This window comes from Bufo bufo, chromosome 3 (genome assembly GCF_905171765.1).
Source record: "Bufo bufo chromosome 3, aBufBuf1.1, whole genome shotgun sequence".
NCBI lineage: Eukaryota > Metazoa > Chordata > Amphibia > Anura > Bufonidae > Bufo > Bufo bufo.
Window position 1 is genome coordinate 479,168,838 of NC_053391.1, and position 22,403 is coordinate 479,191,240.

The window sequence follows — 22,403 nt, forward strand, 5'->3', positions numbered from 1 at the left end:
AAATTCTGATCACTGCAAAAACACCGTAAAATCGCTGTGGCGCTATAAAGATCACTTTTTAGCTTTTTGGATCTTTATTAGCGATTGCAGCTTTTTTTTTTTTTTGCACATTTTTTGGCAAAGATTTTTTCATCCACATTGATCAATGCAAAAGAAGAAATCTGTGCCGTTCATTTTTTCTTTCAGCCCAGAGGCTGAACGGAAAAAAGAATTCTCATTACCCGTATGCTCAATATAAGGCCTCATGCACACGACCGTGGCATTTTTTGCGGTCCGCAAACCGCGGATCCGCAAAAAACCGAAGGCGCCCGCGTTGACTTCCGCAATTTACGGAACGGGCGCCGGCAATATAAATGCCTATTCTTGTCCGCAAAGCGCGGACAAGAATAGGACAGGTTATATTTTTTTTAGCGGGGCCACGGATGCGGACAGCACACGGAGTGCTGGCCGCATCTTTTGCGGCCCCATTGAAATGAATGGGTCCGCATCAGAGCTGCCAAAAGGCGGCTTGGATGCGGACCCAAACAACGGTCGTGTGCATGAGACCTAAGAAGAATAGCAGAAACTCCTAATGCTGGCCATACATGTAATGATTGCGGAGACCCTCAAATGCCAGGGCAGTACAAACACCCCACAAATTACCCCATTTTGGAAAGAAGACACCCCAAGGTATTCGCTGAGGGGCATATTAAATCCATGAAAGATTTAACTTTTTGTCACAAGTTAGCGGAAAGGGAGACTTTGTGAGAAAAACAAAAACAAAAACAATTTCCGCTAACTTGTGGCAAAAAAAAAAAATCTTCTATGAACTCGCCATGCCCTTCACGGAATACCTTGGGGTGTCTTCTTTCCAAAATAGGGTCACATGTGGGGTATTTATTAGGGGTGCACCGAAATGAAAATTCTGGTCCGAAACCGAAACCGAAAATTCAGGATGCCCTTGACCGAAAACCGAAACCGAAACGGCCTTTTTGCCCAAATACTTTTAAAATACTTTTTTTTTAATGATTTTATTAATAATTCTTTTTCATGAATGAAATTCATCTGTGGGTGGCGCTGTTATGGAGAGGGGGATCTGTGGGTGGCGCTGTTATGGAGAGGGGGATCTGTGGGTGGCGCTGTTATGGAGAGGGGGATCTGTGGGTGGCGCTGTTATGGAGAGGGGGATCTGTGGGTGGCGCTGTTTATGGAGAGGGGGATCTGTGGATGGCGCTGTTATGGAGAGGGGGATCTGTGGGTGGCGCTGTTATGGAGAGGGGGGATCTGTGGGTGGCGCTGTTATGGAGAGGGGGATCTGTGGGTGGCGCTGTTATGGAGAGGGGGATCTGTGGGTGGCGCTGTTATGGAGAGGGGGATCTGTGGGTGGTTCTGTTATGGAGAGGGGGATCTGTGGGTGGCGCTGTTATGGAGAGGGGGATCTGTGGGTGGCGCTGTTATGGAGAGGGGGATCTGTGGGTGGCGCTGTTATGGAGAGGGGGATCTGTGGGTGGCGCTTGTTATGGAGAGGGGGATCTGTGGGTGGCGCTGTTATGGAGAGGGGGATCTGTGGGTGGCGCTGTTATGGAGAGGGGGATCTGTGGGTGGCGCTGTTATGGAGAGGGGGATCTGTGGGTGGCGCTGTTATGGAGAGGGGGATCTGTGGGTGGCGCTGTTATGGAGAGGGGGATCTGTGGGTGGCTCTGTTATGGAGAGGGGGATCTGTGGGTGGCGCTGTTATGGAGAGGGGGATCTGTGCACTGTTATGGAAAGGGGATATGTGCACTGTTATGGGCATAACAGTGCACAGATCCCCTTTCCCCATAACAGTGCACAGATCCCCTTTCCCCATAACAGTGCACAGATCCCCCCTCCCCATAACAGTGCACAGATCCCTTTCCCCATAACAGTGCACAGATTCCCCCCTCCCCATAGCAGTGCCATAGACCGATCCCCCTACCCATAACAGCCCCGGCCCTGCTGCTCACAGCATCACTCACTGCATCTTTATTTTACCTTACAATCGTGACGCTCCAGTAACAACTCTGCAGGCAGAGCGGCGGCGTAACATCACTTACTCACGTGACGCACCTGCTCCGCCCACTTTATGAATGAAGGAGGCGGAGCAGGCGCGTCACGTGAGTAAGTGACGTTACGCCGCCCTCCGCTCTGCCTGCAGAGTTGTTAGTTACTGGAGCCTCACGATTGTAAGGTAAAATTAAGATGCAGTGACAAAGTAAACCGCCCGCCCGCAGATGGTGGGTGACAAATCCCACACCCCATATTTTCGGCCGATATGTAACAATATCGGCCGAAGTGGATTAGGTGCATTTTCAGCCGATATTTTCGGCTGCCCTCACGCTTTAGGGCCCCTAAAATGCCAGGGCAGTATAAATACCCCACAAGTGACCCCATTTTGGAAAGAAGACACCCCAAGGTATTCCGTGAGGGGTATGGTGAGTTCATGTAAAATTTTATTTTTTGTCACAAGTTAGTTTCTTTCCAAAATGGGGTCACTTGTGGGGTATTTATACTGCCCTGGCACCTGTGGTGGTTAAACCATCCAGAGACATTTTCTTTTATATTCCTCTTATTTATTTATTTTTATCCTCCTCAACACTACGTACAGTCGTGGCCAAAAGTTTTGAGAATGACACAAATATTAGTTTTCACAAAGTTTGCTGCTAAACTGCTTTTACATCTTTGTTTCAGTTGTTTCTGTGATGTAGTGAAATATAATTACACGCACTTCATACGTTTCAAAGGCTTTTATCGACAATTACATGATATTTATGCAAAGAGTCAGTATTTGCAGTGTTGGCCCTTCTTTTTCAGGTCCTCTGCAATTCGACTGGGCATGCTCTCAATCAACTTCTGGGCCAATTCCTGACTGATAGCAACCCATTCTTTCATAATCACTTCTTGGAGTTTGTCAGAATTAGTGGGTTTTTGTTTGTCCACCCGCCTCTTGAGGATTGACCACAAGTTCTCAATGGAATTAAGATCTGGTGAGTTTCCAGGCCATGGACCCAAAATGTCAACGTTTTGGTCCCCGAGCCACTTAGTTATCACTTTTTCCTTATGGCACGGTGCTCCATCGTGCTGGAAAATGCATTGTTCTTCACCAAACTGTTGTTGGATTGTTGGAAGAAGTTGCTGTTGGAGAGTGTTTTGGTACTTTTTTATTCATGGCTGTGTTATTGGGCAAAATTGTGAGTGAGCCCACTCCCTTGGATGAGAAGCAACCCCACACATGAATGGTCTCAGGATGCTTTACTGTTGGCATGACACAGGACTGATGGTAGCGCTCACATTTTCTTCTCCGGACAAGCCTTTTTCCAGATGCCCCAAACAATCGGAAAGAGGCTTTATTGGAGAATATGACTTTGCCCCAGTCCTCAGCAGTCCATTCACCATACTTTCTGCAGAAGATCAATCTGTCCCTGATGTTTTTTTTGGAGAGAAGTGGCTTCTTTGCTGCCCTTCTTGACACCAGGCCATCTTCCAAAAGTCTTTGCCTCACTGTGCGTGCAGATGCGCTAACACCTGCCTGCGGCCATTCCTGAGCAAGCTTCACTGGTGGCACTCCGATCCCGCAGCTGAATCCTCTTTAGGAGACAATCCTGGCGCTTGCTGGACTTTCTTGGACGCCCTGAATCCTTCTTAACAAAAATTGAACCTCTTTTCTTGATGATCCTATAAATTGTTGATTGAGGTGCAATCTTAGTAGCCACAATATCCTTGCCTGTGAAGCCATTTTTATGCAACGCAATGATGGCTGCACGCGTTTCTTTGCAGGTCACCATGGTTAACAATGGAAGAACAATGATTTCAAGCATCACCCTCCTTTTAACATGTCAAGTCTGCCATTTTAACCCAATCAGCCTGACATAGTGATCTCCAGCCTTGTGCTCGTCAACATTCTCACCTGAGTTAACAAGACGATTACTGAAATGATCTCAGCAGGTCCTTTAATGACAGCAATGAAATGCAGTGGAAAGGTTTTTTTGGGATTAAGTTAATTTTCATGGCAAAGAAGGACTATGCAATTTATCTGATCACTCTTTATAACATTCTGGAGTATATGCAAATTGCTATTCTAAAACTTAAGCAGCAACTTTTCCAATTTCCAATATTTATGTAATTCTCAAAACTTTTGGCCACGACTGTACATCATTAATTATCTCTTCTTCCCATTTCTGAAATGTTTCAACCTAACCTTAATACTAAACCTCTGAACATTATGCTTTCATCGTAACCCACACTACATTTAGGTTTGTTCTGAACAGAGCTTTATTAGAAATGGGACAAGGTCTGACACTGATCTGTGTTCAGAAGAGACTTTAACCACTGATTCAGCCGTTGTCTTATGAAGAACCGAGCCTACTGAGTTACTAATGTGTCTGTGCCAAAAACCTGCCTAGAAAATGGTGCAAGGTGGCGCATCTAGGGGTTTCTGTCCTTTTTTCTGACATGCTCGACAACTAGACAGGGCTAAGCAGAAAGTCAAGGCGCTTTGCGTGGAAGGGGAGGCCTATGATGCGCTAAAACTTCACAACAATTCTGGTGTAAAAAATCTGTCTCGCAGTAAGCCAGCCAATAATTTGTATAGAAAATTGTCTATCCCTGCACCACATTTATCATCCATCCTGAGCCCCTATGAAAAATGTGAAGCAGGTCTAGATAGTCTGTCTATACTCACACTATCTATAGGATGAGTAAATCTGGGCCATTGTGTGTATTATAGAAAGAGTATTCAGGGTGTGCATTGCCCATTAACACCTGCATTATTCTACGTAAAGATATTTCCTTTTTATATAGATTCTTTGCCATTCTTTCCTATCTGCTTACTAGGAACACAATTAATATCCCCAGTGATGAGCACTTCATGTTTGGCATCTCAGCCACATACAGATACAATATCATACTGGCGGTATGTACAAGCAGGGATACGTAATTTCCCATCTGGATTGTATTGGTCCAGTGTGGTTTTAAAAGGAAACTGAATACAATGTGACTTTATGCTATGAGGAAGAACAAATGCATTCAAAACTTGTAGGCGTCATGTGGACTATTTGATTATATGGGTCTATTTTCTATGGCTTGTGCCAGACCTTACTTTCAGTGTTCAGAAGGGGCCATCACTTGTAGCTCTGATGATGGAACTCGTGGCTGCAGGTTTTATTTGCCTAACGGGCCCTTGCACACGACCGTATGCCCTCCGAGATATACGGTCCGTGAGCGGGCCATATGTCCCGGAGCGGCATTGATCGAGCACACGGGAGTGCACAGCATCATAGATTACAATAAGGCCTCTTTCACACTACCGTATGGCTATTTCAGTGTTTTGCGGTCCGTTATTTTTACGGATCCGTTGTTCCGTTTTTTGTTTCCGTTCCGTTTTGTTTTTCCGTTTTTCCGTGTGGCATAGAAAAAATTGGGCTGGGCATAACATTTTCAATAGATGGTTCCGCAAAAACGGAACGGATACGGAAGACATTCGGATGCATTTCCGTATTTGTTCAGTTTTTTTTGCGGACCCATTGACTTGAATCGAGCCACGGAACGTGATTTGCAGGCAATAATAGGACATGTTCTATCTTTCAACGGAAACGGAATGCATACGGAGTACATTCAGGGTTTTTTTGCGGAACCATTGAAATGAATGGTTCTGTATACGGAACGCAAAAAACAGCCCGCAAAACTGAAAAAAAAAAAACGGTAGTGTGAAAGATGCCTAATGCTGTGCATGTCTCTGAGGGCATACGATCGTGTGCAAGGTCTCTAAAACAAATGCTGTTAGCAGACTGTCCCAAGATACATAGCAGAGAACTTGGGGAGAATGAATTCCAGGTTGTTTGGCACAGTTTATTAAAATTAATAGCACATTCAAAATGTTACTGTGTCGGCACATACCTGATTACTTACACAATAATGTATAACATGCATAGTTCTGCAACACTATTTGTTCAAATTCCTTTCCATTTATTTTTATTTTTTTTATTTTTTAGATCAGAACAGAGGACTCTTTCCCCCCCCCCCCCCCCTCCCTTCTATTAACCCTAATAGGGTGTACGAAAATAGGTTTTGCAAAGCTGGACAACCTCTTAAAAGAAGCATTCCAGGATTTGTTTTTTATGGCTCAAGCCATACATATACAGTAAACTACATGAGGGTTATGGTACTGCTGTCAATCTCCTCACCGGTGCTCTATTAGAGAATAATGCGCTCTGGTTGGGTCATGTGGCCTGTAGTCTGACCACCTGAGTCCTACAGTGTCTGCTGTGTCAGCCAGAAGTCAGTCTGTCTATGCAAGTCTGAGACATTCAATGTAAGGGCTCATGCACACAAACTTATTTTTGGTCCGTATCCGATCCACATATTATTTGTGGGTCAGATGGGAACTAGGGATGAGCGAACTTCTGTTTTCAAGTTTGGCGTACAAGGTTTGGGTTATCTAAGAATTCTGTCATGGATTCCACTATCATGGACCATAACTTATGGTCCATGGTAACGGAATCTAGGGATCGACAGAATATCGGTTTTACTGATATTATTGTCCGATAGTCAGGATTTTGAAACTTATCTGCATCTATTTTGCCGATATTCCGATAACGAATCGGGAACACAGATCGCGCTGCTGTCAGCGCGATCCATGCTCCCTCAGCAGCACAGGGGAGAAGCAGTGTCTCCCTCCCCCCCCTGTGCCGCTGCTGCCGCTGCCACCAATGAGAGGAGGGAGGACAAGAGGAGGGGATGGGCTGTGGCCACTGCGCCACCAATGAAGATAACTCTCTCATTAATTCATATACAGGAGGCGGGAGCTGGCTGCAGAATCGCATAGCCGGCTCCCGACCTCTATGACAAGTAGCTGCAATCTGTGGTAGTTAACTCCTCAGGTGCCGCACCTAAGGGGTTAACTGCCACGGATCGCAGCTACTGCTCATAGAGGTCAGGAACCGGCTATGTGATTTTGCAGCCAGCTCCCGCCTCCTGTATATGAATTAATGAGAGAGTTATCTTCATTGGTGGCGCAGTGCGCCCAAGCCCCCCAGTATTAATCATTGGTGGCAGTGGCCACTGGGTTCCCTCTCCCCTCCTCCTCAGTGGCAGTTCCCATCAGAGCCCCAGCAGTGTAAGCCTGGGGCTTCGATCTGATACCATGGCAGCCAGGACGCTACTGAAGCCCTGGCTGCTATAGTTAGCTCTCTGCTGCTGTGTGCACAAAGCACAGAGCAGCAGGGACAGTGTGAGGTCCTATTCACCCTGATAGAGCTCTTTCAGGGTGAATAGGACAAGGGTTCTAGTCCCTAAGGGGGCTAAAAGTTAGTAAAAAAAAAAAATATTAAGTATACGGTAAATGAAAAAGAAAGATTTACCAAAAAAAAAAACAACTACACGTTAACATCAAACATGTTCATTTTCAGCAGATTTGTGTAGGATTTAAAAAAAAAAAAAATCAAAAATGAAAATTCACAGAATATCGGTATAAATTATTGGCTATCGGCCTGAAAGTTCACAGATTATCTGCATCGGCTCTAAAAAATCAATATCGGTCGATCCCTAACGGAATTCATAAAGGGATTCTTAGATAACCCGAACCTTGTACGCCGAACTTGAAAACAGAAGTTCTCTCATCCCAATTGGGAACCTATTCACCTCAATGGGGCTGCAAAAGATGCAGAAAGCACACCTGTGGGCAGTGGCGTAGCTAGAAATGACTGGGCCCCACAGCAAATTTTTGAATGGGGGCCCCCCTCCCCCAGTAATTTTTTCACAACCCCTTCCTTTCATGCCGCCCCCATTCCTGTGGCTAGTAAAGATCGCTCTCTGACCAGGGCCGGCAGCTGTTCCATCCGTTTTCTACACCGTCTATACTGCCACTTTATATAATTTCATTGTGTAATACTGTTGAGGTGGCCCTGACCAAGTCTTGTAGTCCTCCTCCTCCTGGATGGGCCCCCTTCTGGGTCAGGGCCCCAAAGCAGCCGCTTCCCCTATAGCTACGCCCGTGCCTGTGGGCCCGGCACAAAAATAGAACATGTCCTATTCTTGCCTGTTTTATGGACAAGGATGGGACAGTTCTACAGAAGGCAGGACATACCGTTCTACAAAATGTGGAACGCACACAGCCGGAATCCATGCTTTGCGGATCTGCAATATGTGGATCACAAAAACAGCAATGTACTTAGACCCTTAGTCTAAGGCGACTTCCAGTAAAAAAAAAAGGCTCATTTTTGTGGCACTTTATTTATTTTATTTATTTTTTAAATCAAAGCTAGAAGTGGATTCACAGGTAATAGGAAATATAAAGCCAAGACTAATACTTCTCCTTCTTGCTGGATGCACTTCTGGCCCCAAAAAACTGGCATTTTCCAAAAAGATATGCTGTGTGTGAATCGTTCATCTCTTAGGGCTAATGCCACAAGTAAATAGGTGCCCAGCTCTAGCATTGTTTTATAAGGCGGCTTTATTGTTTTATAGAATATCTGTAAAGGGAGGGATGTGACATGAATTTATTTTAATGCATCTTCTACTTGCATTTTATGTTTGTAGGAGTCATTAATAAACAAGCCTCAAAGAAGAAACCTGATAGAAAGGTGAAGCCATTAAGAGACTGTAGCCAACACTTTATTGTGGATGACATCAAGCAACGGAAAGTTCTCGATCTTCGGAGATGGTATGCATTATTACAACACTTGACAAACGAAAAAAAATTCATCGTTATTTTATTACCAAAGCCTGCTCATCTCATCTGATTTTTTTTCCTGTACTAAATGCTTGAATGTCTTATCCGACTATTTGGAATTCATTATCTGTCCTCTGGATCGGTCATCAGCATCTGATTGGTGGGGGTCCGCCGCCTGGGACTCCCGCCGATCAGCTGTTTGAGAAGGCCCCAGTGCCCTAGTGAGCAATGCGGCCTTCTCAATGTGTAGTCTAGGCCAGTGATGTCACGACCATTGGTCACGTAGGCTAGGTGCAGCTCAGCCCCATTCAGGTAGGTCATCAGTTTTAAAGAGATGGATAACCCATTTAAAGGGGTTTTCTGAGACCCGCACCTACAATGAGAACGGAGCCGGGAAATGAGCGGAGGGTGCACTGCGCATGCGCAGCCGGCCTCCATTCATTTCTATGGGGCCGCCGAAAATAGCCGGTGGCTCAGCTATTGCCGTCTGCCCCATAGAAATTAATGGGAGCATGGGCCGCGCATGCACAGGGTGCTCCCATTCACTTCTTCTATGGGAGAAGCGCTTGGTGGTGAACGGACCCCGGGAATTCCGGGGTCCTCCAGCCACAGCGCTCCCCGCTTTGTTGTCGTTGTAGGTGCGGGTCCATGTGCTATCAGTTTTCTTTCACTGACCCATTGACTTGAATGGGCAATTGAAAGTAAGTGGAGTGAGAAAAACTGAAATTCTGTAAGGACTCATTGGGAGTCATTTATCACGTACCCTTACACCAGTTAGGCCCCGTTCACACTTCAGTAATTTGATCAGTTATTTCCATCAGTTATTATGAGCCAAAACCAGTAGTGAAGCTACTCAGAGATCAGGTGTAATGAAGAGATTTCCTCCTCTTCTGTTTTTTTGTCTTTTTTTTACCCGCTCCTGGATTTGGCTCACAATAACTGACCAAATAAAAAGTCAATAAATAAAATATCAGAATGTCGGCCTACTCTCTCTCACCCTGGACCCAGAATGAAATGCTGAGTGAGCTGACCAGTCTCAGTACCAGAGACCAGAAACACAAATCTCATCCAAAAGTCCATTTTTATTTTATTTTTTATTATTCTTATTAGAGTATTGTGTATTTTATTTACCACTGGCATTATTTCATAGATTTGTTTTATTTTATTTCATCCTTTGATCTAACTTGAGTTCAAACCTTTAATTCTAGAAACAAAGGGCACATTCGGGACCTGCAACTTTTTAAATGGCCGTGTGCCTAGAAACAAAACGTTTTTACGCCATCCTCGCCACTGGGAAGTGGTGGGGGTTGGGGCACAGTAAGTTCTCTACCATTTACGCCTGTTTTCAGGCGTAAATGACGTTTGAAATCTACTCCAGTCAGGAACATGGCTTGTCTGAAAGGGGTCTTAGCGTTACTTTTCTTACTATTCGTTTCTTCCTTGGTGTCTTAAAGGGGCTAAAGCGAAAAATATATGATAAAAGTAAACTGGAGATAAAGCTCTCCACGCGGTTGGTCAGTCTGCAAGATTTACTGCATATTCCCAAAATAAATTCTTGTAGAAATCCTGCAGTGAACATGTTATGGACGGATGAGGCTGTGCTTAACCTCCTCTGTCTTACTGCAGAGAGGGCAGGGGAATCCAGACTCCAGCTGCAGCAGTCATCAGGGGGAGGGGGACATGGCTGAGCCCCTTGGATACAGAGAATATTTATTTTCGTTTTATAAGTCTCAGTTTGGCTGGTGTTGCAGTACATGGCAATATGTCTTACACCAGCAATTTTCAGAAAAGTCACTTGACCAAAAACATTTGAGCGACTTGTCTGCAACTTGCTGTCATGCAGCCATTTGAGAGCTGTGATTTAGCAGTAAAAATATAGCTATATGACAGAAAAGTCAATTATTGTCAATGGGGTCCAACAGGCACTTGGTACTGTCCGTCTATGCCAGATCCAGAGAACTCTTGCAGGCTGTTCTCTGCCTGAACAAGCTGCCGGATTTCTTTGACGCATGTGTGAACTAGCCTAAGGCTTCATGCTAGCAGCAGTATTACGAGTTATAATAGGGCAACTCTAAAAGTCTGTGGGGCTCTGCTGTAGATATGCCTCCATTTTCATTAGGTACCATAAGTAGACTTTTTCCATCACATTATGTAGGAACAAAAATGGACTGTTGGGTGTTTTATTGGATGATGTGTTAAGGTACAATATCTTCTTAATATGGTGCCATAGGCGCTATTCGTCAGACCCCGGATGCCTTTACTGCATAGTACTTAGCTGTAGGGACTGTGCGTGCACTTACCTGTAATGAGCCATGAAACTGTGCGAGACAATGACTTTGGTCCTGCAAAGGTGGGTCCACCTTTTACTACCTGAGTCTGATTTTATTAGAACCGAATGGAAAGTTAGACAATAGTTGGTTGCTACTTTGGTCCCTTATGACTTTTTTACAGGAATACAGATGTTCCAAGCCACTCCAGAACCTTAGTCAAATACGTCTTCGTCATGAAGCACTGGGCATCATTGTGTGACTCACTCTATTCCCATGGCATAAATTATTGCGTACTAGAACTTGAGTATCTGTATTGCTTGCCTTTTCTATTAAAGCTCGCATAGTGTGTTTTTACAATACAAGGTTTTATAACTTGACAATATGATAATTAAACCTTGTACACTATTACAGTACATGATATTGCCTGGCAGTGGGTCAGCAGTATACACCGTGTGCGTTTCTTTCTGTGTATACAACATTTTGAATGTTTTTCTTGTCTACAAAGGTACTGTATCAGTCGACCCCAGTATAAGACATCATGTGGGATTTCCTCTTTGGTATCCTGCTGGAACTTTCTATACAGCACTCTGGGATCAGGAAGGTACTGTGATTAGTAATACTGGGAGTAGACCATGGGAGAGGGGATTTGGATACCAGTATGCCAAACGTAATTGTTTGTTCTAATAAAATTGCATTTTTATATATATTTCCCCCCCAAAGTCTTCCACCACTAACTCAAGAGGAGGCTTTACATATTCTCGGTTTCCAGCCACCTTTTGAAGAAATTCGTTTTGGCCCGTTTACTGGAAATACAACCTTGATGAGGTACGTCCTTCTAATAGTGCTTCCTAAAGCACAGAACACAAGTTCCCTTCTCCATTACTAGGAGTAGCCACCAAAACACATGTTTCTAGGGACCGTTATGTTGAGTGTACTGTTATTCTTCTAATCTTAGTTAGTGCCACATCCTTGAAAGTTTCATTGGTTCCTTCTGTAAGAGAAACTGGAAAAAAATTAAAAAGTCACCACAGGCAAAAACTAAAAGTACAGCTTTTGGCTGGAGTCACGGGTATTTACGTACTGACAAATTTTCTGTTAAATAACACAGGTCGGATTTGTCCTGGATTTAGGGCCAAAATTTAGGGCCAAAAAAATGGCTGCCCATTACCCCTGAGGAAGCCAGTGTTACTGGCGAAACATGTCGGGGGGCAGTGTTAGGTTTTAACTAGCGTTCATTCTACCACTGTTATCAGAATCGCATAGTAGTCCAGATGGACTATAGGCTCAATACCGTCACTAGTTGGTATTTATAGGAGATATAGGTGTTTAATCCACGTCGGTGCGATCAGTCTGTAGACAGCTAGGATATCTAGTCGCCTGGTGGTCTCTACACCATAACACTTGCAGTAGGCTTATTAGCAAGGTTACTAGATCAAGATAGAGCTAATATTCACTGACGTGGTGGGGTTAGGGACTGTGCATGGTTCATTACCTTCCCTGCTCCCCTCCCCTCCCTTGTCTCCTTCACTACCACTAGTCCGTACTAGTATCAGTGGTGTGGTGACCGTGTTTTTAATTCCTTAGTAACTGTTTGTTTCAATGGTCTGTATAACCAATAAAAATTTGCGTTCCACGCATATCGTTTAGTTTTTTAATGCATACCGAATAAAAGTGATTTATTAGTTTGACTTGGGCCAAGATAGGTTTTTCTGCCTACTTAGGCATATGTAAATAAAAGAGATTTCTTTTATTGTTGTACACCATAGCGAGTCTGTTTAAAAGTAGTTTTATGGAGACCCCCTTTAAAGGGGTTCTACAGGAATTGAAAAAATGAAAATACTTAAATATTACTTTATTATAAATATATTCCCAAATACCTTTCATTAGTTATAATGGCTCTTTTTGTCTAGGGAGCAATAATTAGGAAAAATAAAATAGCCGCCGTCCTATTTGTACACACAAAACCTGTCCTAATTACACAGCAGGACAAGTTACTTCACAACACTGAGCTAAAGAGCTGCCTCATCATTCTGCTTGTCAGGGATTACAATCCCTGACAAGTAAAGCAGAGAGGAGGATGAGGCAGCTCTTTAGCTCAGTCTTGTAAAGTAATTTGTCCTGCTGTGTGATTAGGACAGGTTTTGTGTGTACAAATAGGACGGCGGCTATTTTATTTTCCTTAATGATTGCTCCCCAGACAAAAAAAGCCATTATAGCTAATGGAATATATTTATAAAAAGTTATATTTTTATTTAATTTTTTTATTTATTCCTGGAGAACCCCTTTAATGAAACTACGCAGAATTATTGAAGTTTCCAGCTCTCTGCATCTGATGCAAATATTTCCCATTCTTCCTGCAAAGAATATTGGGGGGCAATCATCAATTGCACAGTTTTTTTTTTCTGTCACTTTTAAAGAGGACCTTTCACCTGTGTAAACTATGTGAACTGACTATGCTGCCATATAGAGCGGCGCCCGGGGATCTCACTACACTTACTATTATCCCCGGGCGCCGCTCCGTTCTCCCGTTATAGGCTCCGGTACCTTTGCTTTTTAAGTTATAGTAGGCGGGTCTTCCCTTGTCCTGTGGGCGTCTCCTTCTCCTGGGCTGCAGTGCTGGCCAATCACAGCGCACAGCTCACAGCCTGGGAGAAAAAAACCTCCCAGGCTGTGAGCTGTGCGCTGCGATTGGCCAGCGCTGCAGCCTAGGAGAAGGAGACGCCCACAGGACAAGAGAAGACCCGCCTACTATAACTTAAGAAGCAAAGGTACCGGAGCCTATAACGGGAGAACCGAGCGGCGCCCGGGGATAATAGTAAGTGTAGTGAGATCCCCGGGCGCCGCTCTATATGGCAGCATAGTCAGTTCACATAGTTTATACAGGTGAAAGGTCCTCTTTAAATCTACATGTGGTTTTCTGCAAGCCCCATTCAGATGCATTGAACAGATTTTCAGTTGCAGACATTTTTGCTTCACACGAAGGCACCCTAACTAAGAGCATCATATGGATAAACATGTGTCAGGTGGCAAATACCGTATTGTATTAGTTCAGTCATCCATCACCTACAGTACACATTTTTCCCTTTCCATGTCCGTTTCTATTTTAACCCCATATTTTCTCTTTGATTTTTAGATGGTTCAGGCAAATCAATGATCATTTTCATGTCAAAGGCTGTTCTTATGTTCTTTACAAACCTCATGGAAAGAATAAGACTGCAGGAGAATCTGGTGAGTAAAAAGTTACAGGTCGGAAATGCAATGAAATATTGTATTTGAGGGGTGCAGTAGTTCTACTACCATAGCAAAGCCTATATGGCATGGTTTAGTGATGCAGTAAGAGTAAAGGCACATGCAGAAATTAGTGTTCTGCAATGGGGTAGGCCTCATCATGACATTATGGGTCACATAGTGCTGAAGTATATTTTTTAAACTGACTCCCAAGTAACTTATGACAGCAGTCAGTGCTCTGCGGTGTGGCCAGCGCAGACTTCAGATGCAGCCTTGTAGGGGATGGCAGAGAATCTCTGGGAAATAGGAAAATCATTTATAAAGGCCACTTACACTGTGTGATCCTACACTGCCTTGTGAGTTTGGATTTGAAATTGCATTGAAGTTTATTTTGCATAGCTTGCTTTCTTGTTATCTTAAAGTCACTGTACTTTAACACAATTTAATGTCATTTAATAGAGAATGGTGTAAATAGCAAATAAAAATATGTCTGCATCCACCTGAAAAAAAGCTGTAAAATCATGGCCATTGAGGTCTCACTTCCACCTAAGTTGCAGTCTATTGCCTGCTGTCAGGCAAGACCCATCCCTAGTAAAGGAGAGTTCACATCACCATTTCATTTTACGTTCTTCTGATCCGTCAGAAGAACAGGGGGAAAAAATGATCCTGTATAAAAATGTATCCTGTGCATTATGCACAGTTGGCATCCGTTTAAGCCATTTCCATCTGAGATCTGTTTTATTTAGATGGGGGGAAAAAAAGTTCTCAAACAGATGCCAGATGTGCCTAACTGATTGCACAGGATACTTTTTTTCCCCTGTTCTTCTGACTGATCAGAAGAACGTAAAATGAAATGGTGATGTGAACTCTCCCTAACAGAGACACAGAAGACATCAGAGAGGAAGTGGGGGCGTGTCAGAGCTGGTTAAGGTCTTGAGCCTGATAAACCTTACTTCTGAAGATCACAGGAGCACCCTGCTTTTCTGTAAGTGAGACCATCTCCTCTTTTATTTGTTCTGTGACCTCCAGAGCTGAAAACAAATATAGTGGGAAATGATCTCACAGCAGTACAATGGTGGCAGATTCCACAGAAGGGAGACACCCCCTGCTTCTGGCAGAAATGCATCTAGCTGTGCAGCTGAAGGGGGGAATAATTAGTCTGAAAAAGACGTTACAGAAGACCAAGAGCTGTTCCTTCAGTTATGATTTGGCAAATACAATATCTCCTTATGGAGAGCGCCTTAAATGGCGTCATAAATATCTGATCTGAGGGGGTCCTACACCCGGCACTCCCTCTGATCAGCTGGAGGTGGCGCTCCTTGTGAGCATTGCTTCCTCTTTATTACACTACGCGTCATCTCCTCCTTAGCAGTGGCTCAGTTTAATTACAAGTACTCTCTCCATTCAAATGAATGGAGCGTGTACTTGTATTACACTGCACTTCTGAGATGATGGGAACTGTAATGAAGAGGATGAAGTGCTTGCATGGATCGCCGCCTCCTCTTCAAACAGCTGATCGGCGGAGGTGCAGGGTGTCAGAGTCCGATATTGATGACCTATCCTGTGGATGTCTTCAATACAAAGAGGCTGCATAATGCCTTTTACGCGAGACTGCTTGCTCTGCTAAAAGTCCAATCAAAAAGGAAGTTGAAGAGCCAGGACAGGAAGTAGAACACATGGACTGACTTCAAAAACTTCGCCAGAACACCATCCATCATTTTTCATAGAAAAAAACCCACATGTTTACATATAAGTGGTCAATATGTGATAAGTTTTTGGATGGAAGTGTTCTTCTAAAGGGCATTTCCACCTTTAAAAAAAAAAAAAAAAACACAATCAGCAAGTTGCTCTAGAAATGAATTAACATTGCTTATTGTTAGTTATAATGGCACCTTCCCTTTTTAGGTGCCTCGTCTAAAAATAAATGCGTCCTCCGACGGTGCAGGGACTATCAAGACTATCATAGCACATGTAGGTCTTGATAAATCAGGGGCTACATTGGCGTTCATGTTGGCTATATCCTAGCTCTCTCAAAAATAAATAATTAAATGGCCAAGTAGAAATTTTGGCAATTTGACAGAAGAGGGTGACGCACAGACTTGTATCTGCAGGCGTATTTTTACGTAAGGTAAATGCTATTTGCTTTCTCTGGACTTTCTCCGTGAGAAATATCAACAATATCCATTTGGATCTAAATGGTGACAACAGTAAATTGTTCAAAACTCTTATATTTGTATGTGAGCATGTACACAGACCCTTTCAGTCATTTGTGACAGCAGTAAGTCTTATCTCTTGTATTTTAATAGTTAAAAGGTGCCGTTCTGACCTGGTTTGTAATTTGTGCTTTCAGCTGTTGGCGCTTTGTCAAAGTTAACTCAGGGCTTGAAAGATGATTCGATGGCCTATATTTATCATTGCCAGAATCATTATTTTTGCCCTATTGGATTTGAAGCCACCCCAGTAAAGGCCTGTAAAGCATACAGGTGGGTGTTCCAAATGATATCTGTTATACTTATCTAGTCATGGATTCAGAATGTGAAAATCTATTCGGATGTGGCCATACTGACGTTTTACTGTTTATTGCTATTTTAGGGGTCAGCTGTTCCAACATGAATTAGAATACTGGATATTAATTGGCGAGCCAAGCAGGAAGCATCCAACGATTCACTGCAAAAAGTAAGTGACGTACTCGCTGAAAAAGAATGAAACCTCTTTGTAGATTTTTAGATCTACTCTAGAAACATGAAGCCCTCTTCACCAGCAGCACTGTCCTATAGTGCAGGACAAAGACATGACATCATTGTCATCCCAGCCTGCTAGTGTTAAAGAGGGTCGGTCACCACAAAATGCAGTGCAATATACAGTACAGACAGCATGTTATAGAGCAGGAGGAGCTGAGCAGATTGATGGATAGTTTTGTGGAAAACGATTCAGTAAAACTTGTAATTAATACATTTATATCTCTGCTTTTATGACTTCAGTCAGATTGATAGCATTCTCTCTGTGTGTATACAGGGATAGGTGTCAGTCACTGATAGTGATGTACAGGGTGGTCTTAAATTCAGAAAAAACTATGATGTAAATGTAAAAATTACAAGGTTTGTGGAATCTTTACCCACAAAACTATATATTAATCTGTTCAGTATCACCTGCTGTATAACATTGAGATTGCACTGCATGGTGTGATGACAGGTCCTTTGTAAGAGGATCAGCCAACAATCTAATGTGTGTGAGCAATTGCTGATTTATTTTTATTTTTTCTTCCTATATTTTGGCTCTGTGGGTGAGCCTACATACATGCTTTTACTAGCATGTGCCTTGTGGGTTATTCCCTTTAATAGCAACTGTTGCTAAACTTTTTTCAACTTTTTTCTTATGAAAGTTGCAGGTACTGATATGTGACTTAAAGGGGTTGTGCACTGTAACGATATTGACCAACCATCAGGCTAGTTAATTAGTATCAGATCGGCAGGGATCTGACTCCCTACACCCTCGCTAATCAGCTGTTTGAAGGGGTCGCTCTGTGTCCTCTTCAGTGCTTGCCTTCACACCTGCTAGCTGGTACTAGCGGTGCGATGTAATTACAACTGCTTGTCCCGTTCACTTGAAGGATTAAGAGTGGAAATGAAAGCATCAATGAAGACAAAACCTTTAAAAATGTTTTTCACATTTTTATCTACACTAGCTTTCGTTTATAGGACAATGCTGCTAGTAAGCAGACACTACTAGTACGTAGCTTTACACATCTCATTACCCTCGCTTGTTACCATTTTACTAAATACACTTTGTTTTGATACGTTTCAGGTGGGCAGATATTGTTACTGATTTGAACACTCAAAACCCAGAATTTTTTGATATAAGACATACAGAAAGGGGACTGCAATACAGGAAAACGAAAAAGGTAAGTATTGCAAATGCTAAAGGATTTTCATTGATCTACAAAGGTTACTAAACAAGATGGGAATTGAGACAAAGGGGTTAGCACACCTGCTGATCCTGCTTTCTCTTCACTGTTTACCTGCTCGCCTTTGACCTCACAGTGGTGAGCAGGTGTAATTCAAGCTCCTTCATCCCATTCATTTCAGTGGGAAGGAGCAGTTGTAGTTACTCTCTGTCCCATTAAAGTGAATGGGACAGAGAGAAGCTGTAATTACACCTGCTCACCACTGCGATGTAGACAGCGAGCAGTTAAACAGTGAAGAGAAAGCAGCTCTTGTACGAGCGCTGCGTTCTCTTCAAACTGCTCAATAGTGGGGTGCCAGAAGTTGGACCCCCGCAATCTGATATTGATGACTTCAGCGGATAGTTTACCAATATAGGAAACCCCTTTAAAGTGAACCACCTTATTTTATCTATGAGTAATATCAAAGAAGTGAATGTTTTACGTACATCACTTACTGGCCGTGTTCTTACCGCTACTCACATCAAATAATTCTTTCTTTTTTTTTACAATTTTTAAGAATATAATGATTTTATTTTATTACTTTTTAGGGACCTTTACAGTAAACCAAGTTATTAAAAAGTTTTAGGTGGCTGCATAATAATCCATCTTTTACAAAGTCATTTTGTCAACCATCTTTCAAAAATGTCAATGTTATTTTCTTCTGTCACCAATTTTAGGCTAACCTATTTGAGGCCACAGAAACCCTGAAACGTTCTTGAATTGACCCAGTCATTTTGGTGGAACTGTATTGAGCAGCTCCAGAGTGAAATGAGTGCCAGGGAGTCCTCATATCCAAGAGCTCCTGACTCTTTGCCTTCCCGCTGCTGCTGTTTGATGGCTCCCTTCCTAGTGCGGTCAGTGGCAGGGTAGGTGGGTAGAGCCAGGAACTCATGAAGACTCCTGAACAGTGTACTCAGTGTACTGAGCGGGCTTCAGGAAAAAAATCAAACAAATTCAAAAGTCATTAACATTCTGTTGCTCCCGTTCCAATGCTTCCCCTACTGACTGCTGCCTCCTGGTGTGTGTAGGTAGAAGGTATAGCTTCTACCCAACCTCTCATTTTCATGTTACCAAATGGCTCAAAATGAATCAACTCCTGTTAGGTGTTTTGCTTATTGACCCCCTTGATTCAGTTCCTTTACCTTTTGATATGTTATCATTTATTATAGTTTGGCTGATTTTATTATTTATTTGAAAGTGCCAGTAATTCCATAGCGCTGTAGATGGGAGAGGGTTACACATACAGTGGATATAAAAAGTCTACACACCCCTGTTAAAATGTCAGGTTTCTGTAAGGTAAAAAAATGAGACAAAAATAAATCCTTTCAGAATTTTTTCCACCTTCAATGTGACCTATAAACTGTACAACTCAATTGAAAAACTAAAATGTTTTAGGTAGAGGGAAGCATTTTTTGATTTTATTACAGCACTCAGTCTTTTTGGGTATGAGTCTATCAGCATGGCACATTTTGACTTGGCAAGATATGCCCACTCTTCTTGGCAAAAACACTCCAAATCTGTCAGATTGCGAGGGCATCTCCTGTGCACAGCCCTCTTCAGATCACCCCACAGATTTTCAATCGGATTCAGGTCTGGGCTCTGGCTGGGCCATTCCAAAACTTTAATCTTCTTCTGGTGAAGCCATTCCTTTGTTGATTTGGATGTATGCTTTGGGTCGTTGTCATGCTAAAAGATGAAGTTCCTCTTCATGTTCAGCTTTCTAGCAGAAGCCTGAAGGTTTTGTGCCAATATTGACTGGTATTTGGAACTGTTCATAATTCCCTCTAGCTTAACTAAGGCCCCAGTTCCAGCTGAAGAAAAACAGCCCCAAATCATGATGCGTCCACCACCATGCTTCACTGTAGGTATGGTGTTATTTTGGTGATGTGCAGTGTTGTTTTTGCAAAATGACACCTTTTCCCACATGCTTTTGGGAGACTTGTTGTGCAGATGTGTTTTTGCAAAATGTAGCCTGGCTTGGATGTTTTTCTCCGTAAGAAAAGGCTTTCGTCTTGCCACTCTACCCCATAGCCCAGACATATGAAGAATACGGGAGATTGTTGTCACATGTACCACACAGCCAGTACTTGCCAGATATTCCTGCAGCTCCTTTAATGTTGCTATAGGCCTCTTGGTAGCCTCCCAGACCAGTTTTCTTCTAGTCTTTTCATTAATTTTGGAGGGACGTCCAGTTCTTGGTAATGTCACTGTTGTGCCATATTTTCTCCACTTGATGATGACTTCACTGTGTTCCATGGTATATCTAATGCCTTGGAAATTCTTTTGTACCCTTCTCCTGACTAATACCTTTTAACAATGAGATCCCTCTGATGTTTTGGAAGCTCTCTGTGGACCAGGGCTTTTGCTGTGGGATGCGACTAAGAAAATTTCAGGAAAGACCAGCTAGAACAGCTAAACTTTATTTGAGGTTAATCAGAGGCACTTTAAATGATGGCAGGTGTATGCTGAGTCCTATTTAACATGATTTTGAATGTGATTTTTTAATTCTGAACACAGCTACATCCCCAGTTATAAGCAACCAGATTATTTAAGTTTTTTTTGTTTTCTTCCCTCCACCTAAAAGATTTCAGTTTGTTTTTCAATTGAGTGGTACAGTTTATAGGTCACATTAAAGGTGGAAAAAGTTCTGAAATGATTCATCTTTGTCTAATTTTTTTTTACATCACAGAAACCTGACATTTTAACAGGGGTGTGTAGACTTTTTATATCCACTGTACATAATATAAAATACAAAAAAAAACTCCCTTTGTTTGTCCCTTTCATTTTTACTATTTACATTGTGCAGGGAGTGAGATCTCTTTGACCCACGAGTAGTCATATGCTTGTGATAGTATTATGTTTTTTATTTTTTAAGTAACTGCTAGTGGGTGCAAGATGAGACATGTGATTCAGACTATCAAGCAAAAGACTAAAATGGTATAAAAAATTTCATTTTTATAGCTAATGTGGTCTATCTGTCCTATTTTACAATTTCCATTATTCCATAACCCATAAACGCGTATTTATTCAGACACACAATATTTAATCTACTTCAGAATCTTACTTTTGCTTCCTATTTTTAAGGCTGGAGGAAATCTTCATTGTCTCTTGGCATTTCAGAGACTTAGCTGGCAGAGATTCGGCCCCTGGACCCTGCAGCTTGGAAACCTGAGACCTCAACCTCCTGTTCATGCAAGAAAAATTCCTAAATCGGAAAGTGAAGATAATGTCTCAAAGAAACTCCATGGGCATTTAGGAAGGTCATTCAGTGCAAGCTTCCAGCAAGAGCTTGCATGGAAAAGAATATGTAATTTTAGTGAGAGACTGAGCAGTGGATCGCCAGAAAGTGACACAGATGGTGAAGGAACTGAATAATCTGAGGGTTTGTAACCGTAACCAGCCAGTAAAATGTCCATTCTTTTTATGGCCCTTAGCAATAGTTATGGACTGGAGAATAAGCATTCCAGAGGTGTAAATTGAAGTACACTAATATACCTCCCGTATTTCTAAACATTGTTTTTGACCAGTACTATACTCTACCAGGACAACAACAATTTCCAAGCGTTCTCAGTTACACCATCGGTGACACATTCATCACAAGAGGTCTTGTGACGTCTTCACAATATGACTTTAAGATATATAATGCTGGTAGGTTCTGATAGACTAAATGGATTTAAGGTGATCATGATGTGAATCTGCAAGAACCATCTGAAAAAAAGGTGGTGTGATTCAAGTCACTCGATAGCTTGTCTCAATTATTAGCTGCTTGAATGGTGTAGAATAAGAAGCATTGATTTACACATTATTATAAAAGCAACAAACAATAGACATAGTTGTAAGGTAAACCCTGCAAAAGCAGACAAACAAGTTTTCCTTGAGCATAATTATGTAACAGAAAAGCGCAGGGCCAGTAGAAGGTTATTCTGCTATTACAGCATGTGGAGATATACATAGCAGCCAATATAACACTTAGGGCTCATGCACACGACCGTTGTTTTGCATACTGTTTTTCACGGCTGCGTTGTTCCATATCTGAGTTTTTTTTTTTTTCTGATTTAAGTCCTCTTCCGTTATTCCACAAAACATATACGTATGCGATCCATTTTTGCGGATTGGAAACGGAAACAGTAACTTATTAATCACCAAACACATGAGCAAAATGGGCTGGGCATAGCATTTCAACAGTATGGATCCGCAAAATATGGATGACGTACAGATGTGTTCCGTTTGCGTTCCGTATTTTTTGCGGACCCGTTGACTTCAATGGGGCCTCTGACCGTGATTTGCGGACAATAGT

The 22,403-nt window shown here is 42.5% G+C and overlaps 1 protein-coding gene across 1 annotated transcript in view; it reads left to right on the forward strand.

Annotated features, from left to right (window-relative positions):
• The window catches only part of BIVM (basic, immunoglobulin-like variable motif containing), a 40,727-nt gene extending 18,572 nt beyond the window's left edge, over positions 1–22,155 (forward strand). Inside the window, exons 3-10 of the mRNA XM_040425249.1 lie at positions 8,533–8,656; positions 11,441–11,536; positions 11,656–11,760; positions 14,069–14,163; positions 16,514–16,646; positions 16,756–16,839; positions 17,968–18,064; positions 21,191–22,155. Of these exons, the coding sequence (XP_040281183.1) occupies positions 8,533–8,656; positions 11,441–11,536; positions 11,656–11,760; positions 14,069–14,163; positions 16,514–16,646; positions 16,756–16,839; positions 17,968–18,064; positions 21,191–21,481 (1,025 nt within the window). The 3' untranslated portion in view covers positions 21,482–22,155. The remainder of the gene's footprint in view (positions 1–8,532; positions 8,657–11,440; positions 11,537–11,655; positions 11,761–14,068; positions 14,164–16,513; positions 16,647–16,755; positions 16,840–17,967; positions 18,065–21,190) is intronic.
• Positions 22,156–22,403: the final 248 nt, after the last annotated feature.